At 38.6% G+C, this 13,928-nt stretch overlaps 1 protein-coding gene across 2 annotated transcripts in view; it reads left to right on the top strand.

The window, feature by feature from the left end:
• The window catches only part of neurl1b (neuralized E3 ubiquitin protein ligase 1B), a 62,198-nt gene extending 49,316 nt beyond the window's left edge, over nt 1-12,882 (top strand). For both annotated transcript variants that reach the window (XM_072263731.1, XM_072263732.1), the window contains 2 exons: nt 1,373-1,498; nt 6,640-12,882. In XM_072263731.1, coding sequence (XP_072119832.1) covers nt 1,373-1,498; nt 6,640-6,884 — 371 coding nt within the window. In that variant the 3' untranslated portion in view covers nt 6,885-12,882. The remainder of the gene's footprint in view (nt 1-1,372; nt 1,499-6,639) is intronic.
• The last annotated feature ends 1,046 nt before the right edge of the window (nt 12,883-13,928 follow it).

The following is a 13,928-nucleotide window of genomic DNA, read 5'->3' as shown; positions in this document are numbered from 1 at the left end:
CAATGAACGATCTTCCACTCAAACTAGAATTGCGGAAACTAGACCCTAGCTTTAAAGTCGTTAGAAAGATTAACCTGATAACATACAGATTACGACTTCCCTGTTCCATGAGAATTCGTCCCACCTTTCGTGTATCCAAATGGAAACCTTTTTTTTGGAGCTCCGTAGCCCCGATTCCAATGCTTCCTCGGCAGCCCCCTTCCACTGGTCTACACAGTCCGTAAACTGCTTAATTCCCGGAAACTATGGGGACAACTACAATACTTGGTAGACAGGAAGGGATGTGGGCCGAAGGAATAGTGTTGGGTTCCGTCCAGGGATGTTTTGGATCCTGCTCTTATTTCAGAATTCCATCGTTTACATCCAGATCATTCTGACCAGTCAGGTGTGGCTGTAGGGGGAAGGGTGCTGCCACAATGTCAGATCGTTGAGAGATTATTCTGAGGGCTCTGATTTTTTCTGACTTTTTATGTATTCTCTGTGTTTTCTAGTTTACATTTAAGTTGCAATTGTTCTTGGAAACTTCCAGTTAATTCTCCTTGAGACTTTGCAGGTGTCCAATTAAGTATCTTGGACTTTGGTCTCCATTAGAATGGTAAGCTTATCAAGAGCCTGAGGTTTTAATTAGCTAGGCACTGATTCCTTTGTGCTCTGGAACTAAGCCCTTGGGTGTTGATCCTTGCCTAGTGAAATTTTGGCTGAGTTACAGTATTCCGAGTCATCCAAGGCCTTGTAAGGTCTACTGTTTTGTCTCTTTTGTTAATAAAATTCATAATTTTGTTTAACTCTTCCAAGTCTCTGTGTGATCTTGTGCTTGAGCCCCAAGATGCAGCATGACAGGGTGTTATCTGATACTTAGGAGCTGGTCCCATGAGGCTCAGTGACACTATCAGGCATTACCCTTATTGCCAATATGGACTTCTTACGTAGGGTGAGAACAATGATTGATTTTTTACTGTAGCCCCAGCCAGTGTTAGTAACCAGCACTAAATACAGTTTGAATTGGTCGAGGTTCAATATAGATGTTTTCTTTTTTAATTTAAAAACAGTACATGCAATATGAACACAAACAAGAAAATATCTGCAGATACTGGAAATCCAAGCAACACACACAAAATGCTGGAGCAACTCAGCAGGCCAGGCAGTATCTATGGAAAGAGTCTGTCCCGATGAAGGGTCTCAGCCTGAAATGTCAACTGTACTCTTTTCCATAGATGCTGCCTGGACTGTTGAGTTCTTCCAGCATCTTGTATGCATAATGCATACTTGAAATAGAATTTATAATGCTCATGTTGAGCACTATAACAAAAAATGTGCAACACAATGGAACTATACTCACTTGAACTATTGGACTTTAATATTCCCTCTACAGGTACATCCCAGTCCACCCCTGTAGATGTATCCCCTTCAGGTTCTCCAAGTGGTTCCCACTATGACAGTGACTCTGACATGGCATTTAGTGTTAATCGATCTTCATCTGCATCTGAATCATCTCTGGGTAAGGAAATATCTCTCCTTGATTCGGATAGAAAATATACCTTTACTGTATCATTTTTTTGTGATAAGAAACTTGTGTTTCCCAATATAGTATCTGAATTAGTGATGCAATACAGAATTGTAACTGAGAGTGCATGTGCTATTTAGCCATTTGATGGAATTCGACTTAAATGGGGTAAAACTCCTCCTCCTCAACTTATAGGGATGCTGTGCAGATTTTTTTAGTCTGTTCTCAATTCAGTTTTCTGTGCATGCAGATCTGCAACACCACTGCTTTGCTGCTGAGGTATGGAATGATCAGACTGATAAATTAAAAAAAGTTATTTAATAGCGAATGGTGGAACTGAAGCAAGTCAGCTTAAAGAACTTATTAAAACTATTTTTAAAGTTAATTTGTGGTTTGGCTATTTTGTGAGCAACAGTGTTACTGAGGAGTGGGCAATTGCTTAGCCACAATCTGAAGCAAATCAGCAATTTTAACCATAGTGTCTCAGCTACCTCCAAGTGGCTCCTCTGGCAACTGAGAAGTCAATAGGCCTTGGGTTGCTTGCATCTGGACTGACTTGGAGCAACTTTGAGCATGTCATCCATCTCAAAACCACAGTTTTGTGGATGAGAATTATGAGGCCAAACACTCATGGAGAGATACGGGACAGAAGTAGGCCCTTCAGCCCACTGAACCCGTGCTGATCATCAATCACCCTTTAATTCTGGGGTTCCCAACCTGGGATCCACAGACCCCTCAGTTAGTTGTAGGGGTCCATGGCATAGAAAAGGATGGAAACCTCTGCTTTAATCCTAACCCTGCGTTAGTCAATTTTCTTCTATCCTCATTCTCATCGAGTACTCCCAAGTTCTATCTCTCCCCTATGCAGTTTACTGCAGCGATTAACCTATCAGCCTATACCTCTTTGGGATGTGGAAGAAAGTCCCAGCATCCAGAAGAAATCCACAGAATGACAAAATGCAAACTCCAAATGTACGTGTACATCCTTCTAACAGGATTGAACTTGGATCGCTGGGGTTGCGAGAAAGTGAATCTACACTTGCAACACCTCTGAGTCAACTACATCCCAAGGATAGGCTGTTCACAGAACCTCACAACTGACAAGGCCTCTCTGGGAGGATAGGGAAAAGAAAAAAACGTTAGTTTCAAGTTATTTTATGTTCAGTTTTAAGGAAGTGAGGGAGGGATTTCTGATGGGGTGAAGCCAAAGTTACCATAGTGAAGCCATCTGGTTGATAGATCCATGAAGGCAGTTGGGGGGCAGGGGGGAACAAATGAACACGTAAAAAAAACTGCGAAACATAAATTCTGCAAGCTGTACATAGGTGACCTGCAGCACATCTAAAACAAAGTGGGTTACCTGAATCTCAGTTGAGAAAAGAAGCTATAAGGTGCCACAATGGATGATGAAATGCTGTTCCTCAACACAGAACATTTCTGCACATTACAGGCCCTTCAGCCTGCAGTGTAGTGCCAACCTTTGTAATTTTACTTCACAATCAATCTAATCCTTCCCTCCTACAAAACCCATTCCCCTCTATTTTCCATACATACACATGCTGGCCCAAGAATCTTTAAATGTTCTTATCGTATCATCTTCTACCATAACCCCAGTAGTGCACTCCAGGCACCTAACAATCTACTTTTTTTAAAAAAAAAACCTCTTCCTCTGATATCTGCCCTAAGATTTCCTCCAAATCACTTGAATGGATGTTCTCTGCTGTTGGACATTGCCACCCTGGGAAGGTGGTGCTGGCTATCCACTCTATCCATGCATCTCATTTCTATCAGGTCCCCACTCATCTTCCTTTTCTCCAAAGAGAAAAGCCTAGCTTGCTCATTCTTTCCTCCTGCTTACATTGGGCATCAGTTGAATAATCAAGGAGCCACAGACTGTTAGGTGAGAATCTGAAATTGGTAAATAGAAAGCACTTAATAAACAAACAGTTCAGTTTCACAAACTTTTATCACTGGCAACTGATATCATTAGAAAACTCAGTTTTTCTGTAGAATATTCAACAAAGAAATAAAATTTATTCATACAACTGGATAATCCTGCTATAAGTAACTGTGTCATGAATAAAGTTCATAGATTATTCTTTATGTAAGCAGAAATAGACATAGGGGCCATCGGATGTACTCAATGTCATGGGAATTTTACAACAGATGATGACAAAGCCAAAGTGAATTTCCTGGAGGAGAGTAGGTTAAGAGGAGTTCACTGAATGCATTGGCAAACTGTGACTGCCATCTAAAGGACTGCCTGCAAAATGCTTACATTTCTAGTTGTGCTTTCAACAATAATACATTTAGAATACTCAGCCTTTTGCTTTTAAAATTGATCCATCTGTATAAGACACAGTATAGCAGCAGTCTTTCTGACCTCAATGACCTGTGCATTTTTCATTACATTCCACTTCCTGCATGGCATTAAAGAAACAAAATTCTAGCAAAAGGACAAATAGATTGCTTGCAAAGCAGAGTTCCCTGCAGTGCCTGAAAAATGCATGTAATTCATTTTTAATGAAGATTAGTTGACTGAGTGATCATAATTTGCATTTATTTTGTACCTTTTAGATAATAATGCATCCCAAGGCACTTTATTGGGGTTGCCAAATAAATGAAAAGTGACCAAAGGATATTTGGGGCAATATGCTAAAACCTTTTGGTATATTAAATAGTGAATGGGACTTGTACAAGTGAGAACACAGCTAGGAGAGAAGTAGATGAAGGAAGAACATGGAAGGCCAGCCAGGAAAGTGTAAGAATGGACAATTCTGGTATAAAAAAAGACTACATAATAATAACTGCAACAGATCACAAAAGTTTGCATGAAGATACAAAGGAATAGAAAGATAGAACACAGAGATGTAGTCCAAATCAGACAGTCACCAAGGATAGAGACAGATGGGGGGATGAACTGCTGGATAACTCAGTAGGCCAGGCAGCATCAGGGGAGACAGAAGAATAGGCAAAGTTTTGGGGTGAGACTGTGGTAGGAGAGATGGAGGCCTTGCTTCGGCTCGGAATTAATGACAGAAAGAGAATTATTCAAATTTTGGACAAATTGTCTGAAATCTTTGGGGAAAATAAATTTACAATGATGCCATTCTTCAACAACTAAACCCACTCAAATCTCAGCCCTTCTATCTCTATTCCTACTGAATGTATGATATTGTAAATAAAATTTGCCAAGATCAAAGAATAACTGTGGAGAATGCAGCAAGGTTATTAACATTTCAGTCAATTTTTATGTACAAACATTTGTATTTATATTTCAGTTACAAGTTCCTTTCTATACATTATGATGGCATGGAAGGGAATCCATTCTGTCAAGCCCATGCTGGCTCCTTGCAGAATGATCTAATTAGTCCTAATCCCGCTTTCTCTCCCATGGAAATAATTTCCCTATCATTTCCAAATGAAAGCTCTACATATCCACTGCCCCTTATGAATTTACATTGTCCTGTGTTCTTACCCCAGTTCCTTTCATTTTGTACACACCCTCTGACCCTGTTCACCCTCACTGCCCCGTAGCCATTGTTCACTACCCTAATCCACTTCACACACGCTCCTGTCTTCTGCCTCTTCCCTGCTCCAATCCACACCTTGTCCATCCAGTCCACTCCTTGTTACCTGCTCATGTCATGCCCTTGTCCACTTTGTTCTCCTCTCACCTGTCCCCGCCTTTGCATCCATCAATGTGAGGTGCTACATTTTGGTAGAACTAATCAAAATAGGACATACATGGTAAATGGTAGGGCATTGAAGAATGCGGTAGAACAGAGGGATCTAGGAATAATGGTGCATAGTACCCTGAAGATGGAATCTCATGTGGATAGGGTGGTGAAGAAAGCTTTTGGTTTGCTGGCCTTTATTAATCAGAGCATTGAGTAAAGGAGTTGGGATGTAATGTTGAATTTGTATAAGGTATTGGTAAGGCCAAATCTGGAGTATTGTGTACAGTTCTAGTCACCGAATTATAGGAAAGATGTGAATAAAATTGAGAGAGTACAGAGGAGGTTTACTAAAATGTTGCCTGGGATTCATCTCCTCAGTTACAGAGAAAGGTTGAACAAGTTAGGTCTTTATCCTTTGGAGCGCAGAAGATTGCGGGGGGGGGGGGGGGGACTTGATAGAGGTGTTTAAAATTATGAGGGGGATTGATAGAGTTGACGTGGTTAGACTTTTTCCATTGAGAGTGGGGACGATTCAAACAAGAGGACATGGGTTGAGAGTTAGAGGACAAAAGTTTAGGGGTAACATGGGGGGGAGCTTCTTTACTCAGAGAGTGGTAGCTGTGTGGAACAAGCTTCCAGCAGAAGTGGTTGAGGCAGGTTCTATGTTGTCGTTTAAAGTTAAATTGGATAGATAAATGGACAGAAAAGGAACAGAAGGTTATGGGCTGAGTGCAGGTCGGTGGGACTAGGATAGGATAAGAGTTTGGCACGGACTAGAAGGTCCGAGATGGCCTGTATCCGTGCTGTAATTGGTATATGGTTATATAATATCCACTGACTCTGCCTCTTCCCCACCCCCACCGTTCTCCCCATCCATCCCTCTTGCTCTTGACTACGGTCTCCTGCCCACAAGCTGTCCATTCCCACTATCTGCTGCCCTGAACCACTTACACTGGCCTTGTTGTCCTCATCACTTCCCTGTTTTTCATTATGCAAAATTACTCAGTTTATATGATAAGAGAATAGGGTAGAAAATCACCCACTCTTTCAAACATTATTTAGTGGGCATGGTGAGTGTAAACAGGTATTTTAAACTAACTGCACATTCCAGACATTAAGAATATTTATTCGGCAGTGGAAGCTAGTTTTACTAATGGTACGATGTAAAGACATTTTTATAACAAATTATAGATATTTGAAATAATTAAAATGTAAAAAAATGTGGAGCATTTTGTATTTTTAAAAGGGTAGCTCCTTGGCAATTTTAGAACTGTAGGGTCATGTGTTATATTTGCTTTTGACATTGGACATTAATATTATCACCGATTTAACACCAAAAATCACAAGAGAATTTTATTACTTTGTGAAAGCTCTTTTGTTCTTACTCAGTTTGATCATTGCTTTTGCTGTGTCCTTGTGTCCTGGCTTAGGGTGTTGTTTTTCCTGTTTTCACAGTTACTGCGCCCAGCTCTCCATTGAGCCCTCAGCTGTCACCGTCTTTCTCCCCGCCTGATCCACCTGACAGCAAAAATGGCGAGTGTGCTGTTTGCTTTGACAGTGAAGTTGATACAGTGATTTACACCTGTGGACATATGTGTCTCTGCTACGACTGTGGTCTTAAACTGAAGAAGCAGATCAATGCCTGCTGCCCCATCTGCAGGAGAGTAATTAAGGATGTCATTAAGATATACCGTCCGTGAGAAATCTAGCTCCTATAAGGACCGTTTCATATTCCGCACTATAATTTTTTTTAACATGAAATTTTTATAGATATGGAAAGCTTCTAATGTTCACTCTTAATTCATCTATATGCATTCAAAAAGTGTGGCTGAGTTGATTTGACTAATTTTCTCACACTTTCTCATACTCTTCTTCCTCTATACTTTCTCTTCCTGTTGCCAGTCACCTGCATATAGAAAGCCAAGCTGGCTGCACACATCCCCAGCAGTGGCAACAACACCATGTCATATTTAACCAACATGTTCTGCAATCTAAATGGAGAAATTTGAACATTATCGAGCAGTTCAACTGAGCACAGCTTAAAATGACTTAACTAAAATGCAGTAAATCAATTTAAGAGCAACTTGCTTTTAATTTGCTTTCTTGTCTGTGATTACAAGAAAAAATATCAATCATCAACATAAACCAATAAATTTGAGAAAGAAATCTATTTTGTCATATTTATCACCCTCTGTTTTGATCATACCAAACGCAATATCCTCAATGACAAATCATAAGCAGAATATTCACCACAAGCATTTACCTGTTGGTTTAAAGGTTAGAGGTGGGACTTCCCCTGCAAACAATAATATTTGTCATGTTTGATTCATATACAACAACCTGCAATCAATTTTTAAAGAGAATTCAATTGTTGCACTCAGTTGAAACATCTCTTCAATGTATGTTTTGAAATTAATTTGAAGAGACACAGTTCTAACAGATTAATTAATACAAAATTGCAGTTCTGTTGTTTATGTTACAAGTGTGCCAAAATTTATAGCTTGCCAGTGATTATAGGTCTCAAATTTATTTTGTTTTAAGTGTTTTAAACAGGCAGTGACTAATTAAGGGTTGGAGTTCCGTTGCGTATTAATGACTAAAACTGCAATACCTCTTTTTGGCATGAATGGGATTCAATTATATTATCTAAACCAATGACAATGACCATAACTTGCCCCTTGATTTATATAATAAAATCATTTAATTTTTGTTTTAGAAATGGGCCTTTTTCTTAGAGAAGCTGAGAGTGACAGTTCACATGTTTCTGTAACAAGAAGTTGAGGCTTGCAATTTGTTACTTCGTGCCTCTCAGTGATACATGGGTCAGTGCAAAAAGGAATACAGAATAAAATTTAAAGGGGAACCATTCTAGAAGAGCTTGGTTCCAAAATGTGAAGCTTAAATTGATTTGTACATTAGAGTTCAAGCTAACAGGCCTCCAAAGGGATATTGCAACTTTAGCATGACTTTTAACAGGTATGAAGTTTAATGCTGGATTTTTTTCTGTGATGATTCAAAGCTACAGGTGCCTTACATTGGAAGGTGATGCACTTTTTTCCGATTTCCCCATGAACTCTGACTGCCACTATTATAGATTCACTGATTAAAGGCAAAGTAGTTTTATAGAACACACGTGACAGCCACAAAAATATTTTCCTTTTGATAATGGAATGAAAATGGTATGTTACACAAATATATTTAATATCTTGCCTAATTTACTGACTTTGTACAAAAAAGTATCTAGTTTCATTAGCTTATTGTTTCAGTGTTGAAGATGATGGCATATCCTAAACTTCAACAAAAACTTTGTACAAATTTTGCCTGCAATATATAGCATAAAGCATTATAATTTGGGGTTTTTTGCACTTAATTTAAATGTTTTTTGTTGTCCAAGATTGTTTTTCTGTGTGTGACACTGATAGAAAGTGGAGAAACATAGAATACTTGTTGTGTTTGTGTGTGCTAGCACCTTGAATGGTAAGATTAATAGATCAGTTGTAAAAGACAGAATGAAAAATGTAAGAATCTTGTTTACCTAGGCCTGACCAGATTGCTATTGAGAGCCGAATAGTGGTTACAACATATGGTAACACATTGTTTTTGGAAAATATGAACAGGTATACAATAAATCTTTGAATAACTTTTTCAAATTAGAATCAGAATTTAAATCTGTAAATAAGATCACTTGAAATTCACAGCTAACTTCATGTGGTTTCCCTTTCTCCTACCTTTATATTCCTCAGTTCCTTCCCAACATGTAAGTGCCATTGTTGCTCCACTCTTGTGCATGACTACCTTACATGGCTGATCAATTCAGTTCAATATTTACTTCCACTATAGCACTTGCTTATTTCTTTGCATGTGTTATTCAGTTGTAAAGCTATAATTCTCCGTATTCATGGTTTTAATGTGTCACTGTTATCAATAAACAATGGAGTCGTGAGCCATTTGTGTTCTTTGCATCTGTCTGAAAGTATGCGTCAGAGAGTTAGAGGTAGAGATCTTTCTGAATGAAAGGTTGGAAATCTTTGGTAAATGCAGTAATATTCTGCCCTAGAAATGTAGACTTAGTGGAAATAATGAATATTGACAGAAAGCCAAGAGATGAAGAGGGTGTCAGTGCTGCCAGCACCAGAAAGAGCATGCAGGTATTATTTTGATTTGCTTGATTTAAAGAAGTAAAGGTAGAAAGTGAATTTAAACAATATTTCATTATCTCAAGCTATACTGCTTCACTATGTGCAATAGTTTGAAATAAAGAATGTATAATAGGAGAAATCTATTAAATTACACAGAGGAAGCTTCAACAAATGAAGGTGCCACAGTAGCAGAGCAGTTAGTGTGATGCTATTACAGATCAGGGCGTCAAGAGTTCAATTCCAGCACCATCTGTAAGGAGTTTTATGGTCTCATGTTTGTGTGGATTTCATCCAGGTGCTCCAGTTTCCTGCCATAGTCCAAAGAAGTACTGGTTAGTAGTTACTGTAAACTGCCCTGTAATTAGACTAGGGTTAAGTAGGTAGTGCGGCTTGCTAGGGTGGAAGATCTGTTCCACACTGTATCTATAGATTCATTGTGATAAATATCTGAACAGACTGTTTCTGTTGCTGTTTGTTGAAGGATAAATATTTATGAACAAACAACACAGAAGAAATCAGCTACTCACCTTCATATAACGCCATGGGATATTTTATCTGAGGGGGAAGGTTGGGCCTTGATTTAACACGTCAAGTAGTGTTCTGGATTATGTTCTCAAATCTGTTGTTGATCATCAGAATTTCAGTAGATTTTGCCTGCATCCAACTTTTTATTCCTTCCTCTCACTTCTCCTGAAGACAGTGGCCCCTCTCGGTTTAGTTCAGTTACAGATGCTATCTGTCGTTCATCTTTCACATGTAAGAGCTGAAAAAGCAAGTTATATTACAATAAAAGTATTAGAACTGAGCAAAGAGTAAAACACAACCAAATGGAAAGCTGAAGTGGAGCAGACAGCCTCTGTGAACAGAGGGACAGTTGATGTGATTGACCAATGATATTTTCTATTTCCATGTTGGCGCATGGCCAGGTGGTTAAGGCATTCGTCTAGTGATTTGAAGGTCGCTAATTCGAGCCCTGGCTGAGGCAGTGTGTGTGTCCTTGAGCAAGGCACTTAACCACACATTGCTCTGTAACGACACCAGTGCCAAGCTGTATGGGTCCTAATGCCCTTCCCTTGGACAGCATTGGTTGCGTGGAGGGGAGAGACTTACAGTATGGGCAACTGCTGGTCTTCCATACAACCTTGCCCAGGCCTGCGCCCTGGAAACCTTCCAAGGCGCAATTCCATGGTCTCATGAGACTAACAGATGCCCATAAATTTTCTATTTCCAGCATTTTCTGCATTAATGTTCTGCTTCCAGTATAAATCTATTCTAACTTTGTGTTCAGATCCCCATTTGGCATACACAGATTAGAATCAGAATCAGGTTTAATGTGACTACCATCAGCAGTGGTAAGGGTGAGCAATTTCAAGTTCCTGAAATTAATTTTAACACCTCCATTGCTCCCACTTCCATTCACCAGTGTAAAGTCAATACACCAAGCCTTTTGACCAAAAATTTAACCTAGTCAGTTCAGAACCTATTAACACAGCTGCAGAACTGTAACATTTTACAAATTATTGATTGTTTTCACATCAAGGCTTACATTTCTGGTGTACCACATATGGGCTATGGGACACATCCAGCTCATAGGATATATCTATCTGGCCTTTCTGCACTCTAGCTGCCTCACAATCCCATGAAGTCAGCTTTAGTCTCATAACACAACTTGTGCTCAATGTGCCAGCTGCCCCACCACATTACATGACCTAAGCCATGAGATTTTCTCCCCTGTGCAACTTGCTGCTGTCTATTAGGTCCTAATGCTCATGGAGTTAACTTCCTAATCTCAATTGGTTGAAGAATGGGTTTTGTATAAGATGCTATCAGAAGTAGACTGCACTACTGTGAAACAATGATGCACAACATAACACCTGTCTCAGGATCTCCCAGGGTCTGATTTTTGATTGGACCATTCAAATAATCTTTACACTTCACCTATGCAAAATAGATTTCAAGTCCTTCTAAAGTGATTTTCAGTAATGTTGATGTCATTTGTAAGATGGAAAGGAACTTTGGAATGTGACAGGTGGAACAGCAATGCATTAGTGAGGGAAACAGTGCATTTGTGTCTTTAAGCGTGACTCAAGGTATCAGAATTTAGTTGTGTCTGATTAAATTAAACAGTTTTTTTTGTGAGGATCTTTGGAAGAGGCTTAGAATGCAAATCGGGCTCCCTCCTATAAAAAGGCTGTGCACCACTGATGTACGTGGTTAGTTTTTCTTTAACATAACTGCACTCTTCATACGTGTTCATTTTTTTCTGATTAATGTGTTACCACATGAATAGGGCAAGTATCCCATGTAATAAAGATGACAGCGTTTAACTCTGTACTGCTGCTGTCATCTTTTGACAGGATGTGCTTCACAGTTTGGTATTGTTGCAAACTTTAATAAGGTATAAGGAACTGAGTGTCAATTCTTAGAGTTTTTTAAACTATGTTTCTGTTCTTAATCTTCAAGGTATCAAATTGTTTTCTATCTGGAATTCCATTACAGTATTTGCATCGCCTTCTTGGTTTCTATCTGTTTTCAGAAATATTTTAACTTAGTTACAAAGAAAAATCAAGGCACCAGCATTTGTTGATTTGTAAGCAGTTTTGGCATCTTTCTTACTTAGGCTCAATAGATAATGGTCCCAGTTTTAACCTCATGATGACATAATGATTGAATATCAACATATGACACTGTTATCTGTGGAAACATTTGATTTCATTTCTAACATGTGTTCACAACTTTTTTGCATTTACAGAGAAAATGGTTCAAAAAATCATATGGCTTTGGGAAAAATACTTTGATACAAATTTGTATGGTCATGGGTGTTTATCATCCTTCATTTGTTCATGCAGAACAATAATTTACATGCAGCTTTTTAGCAGCTTAACATCTCAGTTGACATACATATACCCACAACTTTGCTTGTCGTTCCAAAAATCAAGGTTAAAATGCTGTCCATTATCTGAATGTATTGCTTTTTATAGGAGCTAAGAAAGATGCTTTGTTTCAATTAACTTGTTTGTATTTGTTAATTAGGAAAGAACAAAATATATGGATATTCCCTTTACCAAGAGCATAATGTACCAATATTTCAGATTTTTATTGCCTAGCTAAACCTGACATTTTATAATTAATATCATTTTTATACAGAGCGGTAATTAAAAGTAACCAAGCTAATGTCAGGATGAAAATTGCTCAAGGTATTTTGATAAATTAAAAATTGACTCATCTGGAATGAAAACAAGTAACTGATAATGAAATGGAAATGGCTCTCAAGGGAATACTAGATAAAAGTTCTTTCTCTCATCGCTTTTTCTTGTTTTGGGTTAATTTTTAAAACAATCAGAAATTATGTTCCCTATACTTTTTGTAAAGAAATTAACTTTGTTGATTCTGGTTCTTAATAAATACATATTGTACAGTTTCAAGGTAGACTGCTTCACTATGTATACTGGGTTCTTAAGAAAAATAATGCAGTTTTGTTCCTGTTGTAAACAGTTGCATAATTGTAACATTCCTTTGTTCTGTGACCAAATGCTTCCCATGTTGCTCACATGATCAGGCATATAAAGTCTTTTTTAAGACCTATTCTGTGGCATTTAGTTTGTTTGTTACATTTTAACCAACTCATAACAAATTATTGTTCTTTCACCTACTTTAAATTCTCTAAATTTCACAGTCCCTCAGGCAGGGACTAAGCCTGAAATTAGAAAATGTAAACTGTCGTTGCTCGACATGAAATATTGCTTTCTGTATGAGTTCACTTTTCACTCAATTTTGGCTCCCCTGTTGTCAGGTGTATAAAATAATGCCTCCTAATTGAGCATTATCTGCATCCAAACCCCAACCTTTATTAACTAAGTTTTTAAATATTAACAATTGCTGACAGTAAAATTAAATTAAGACCATGAGATATAGATAGGAGCAGAAGTAGGCCATTCAGCCCATCTAGTATGCTTCGCCATTCAATCATGAGCTTATCCAATTCTTCCAGTCATCCCGACTCCCCTGCTTTCACCCCATACCCTTTGATGCCCTGGCTAATCAAGAACCTATCTATCTCAGCCTTAAATACACCCAATGACTTGGCCTCCACAGCTGCTCATGGCAACAAATTCCACAGATTTACCACCTTTTGACTCAAGTAATTTCTCTGCATCTCAGTTCTAAAAGGATGACCTTCAATCCTGAAGTCGTGCCCTCTTGTCCAAGAATCCCCTACCATGGGAAATAACTTTGTCATATCTAATCTGTTCAGACATTTAACATTCTGAATATTTCTATGAGATCCCCCCTCATTCTCCTGAACTCCAGGGAATACAGCCCAAGAGCTGCCAGACGTTCTTCATGCAGTAACCCTTTCATTCCTGGAATCGTTCTCATGAATCTTCTCTGAACCCTCTCCAATGTCAGTACATCCTTTCTAAAATAAAGAGCCCAAAACTGCACACAATACTCCAAGTGTGGTCTCAAGGGTGCCTTATAGACCCTCAACATCACATCCCTGCTTTTATATTCTATACTTCTAGAAATGAATGCCAACATTGCAATCGCCTTCTTCACAACCGACTCAACCTGCAGGTTAACCTTTAGGGTATCTTGCACAAG

This window comes from Mobula birostris, chromosome 7 (genome assembly GCF_030028105.1).
Source record: "Mobula birostris isolate sMobBir1 chromosome 7, sMobBir1.hap1, whole genome shotgun sequence".
Taxonomy (NCBI): Eukaryota; Metazoa; Chordata; class Chondrichthyes; order Myliobatiformes; family Myliobatidae; genus Mobula; species Mobula birostris.
The sequence above is the reverse complement of the archived record's forward strand: the minus strand, read 5'-3'. Positions and strand labels throughout refer to the sequence as shown.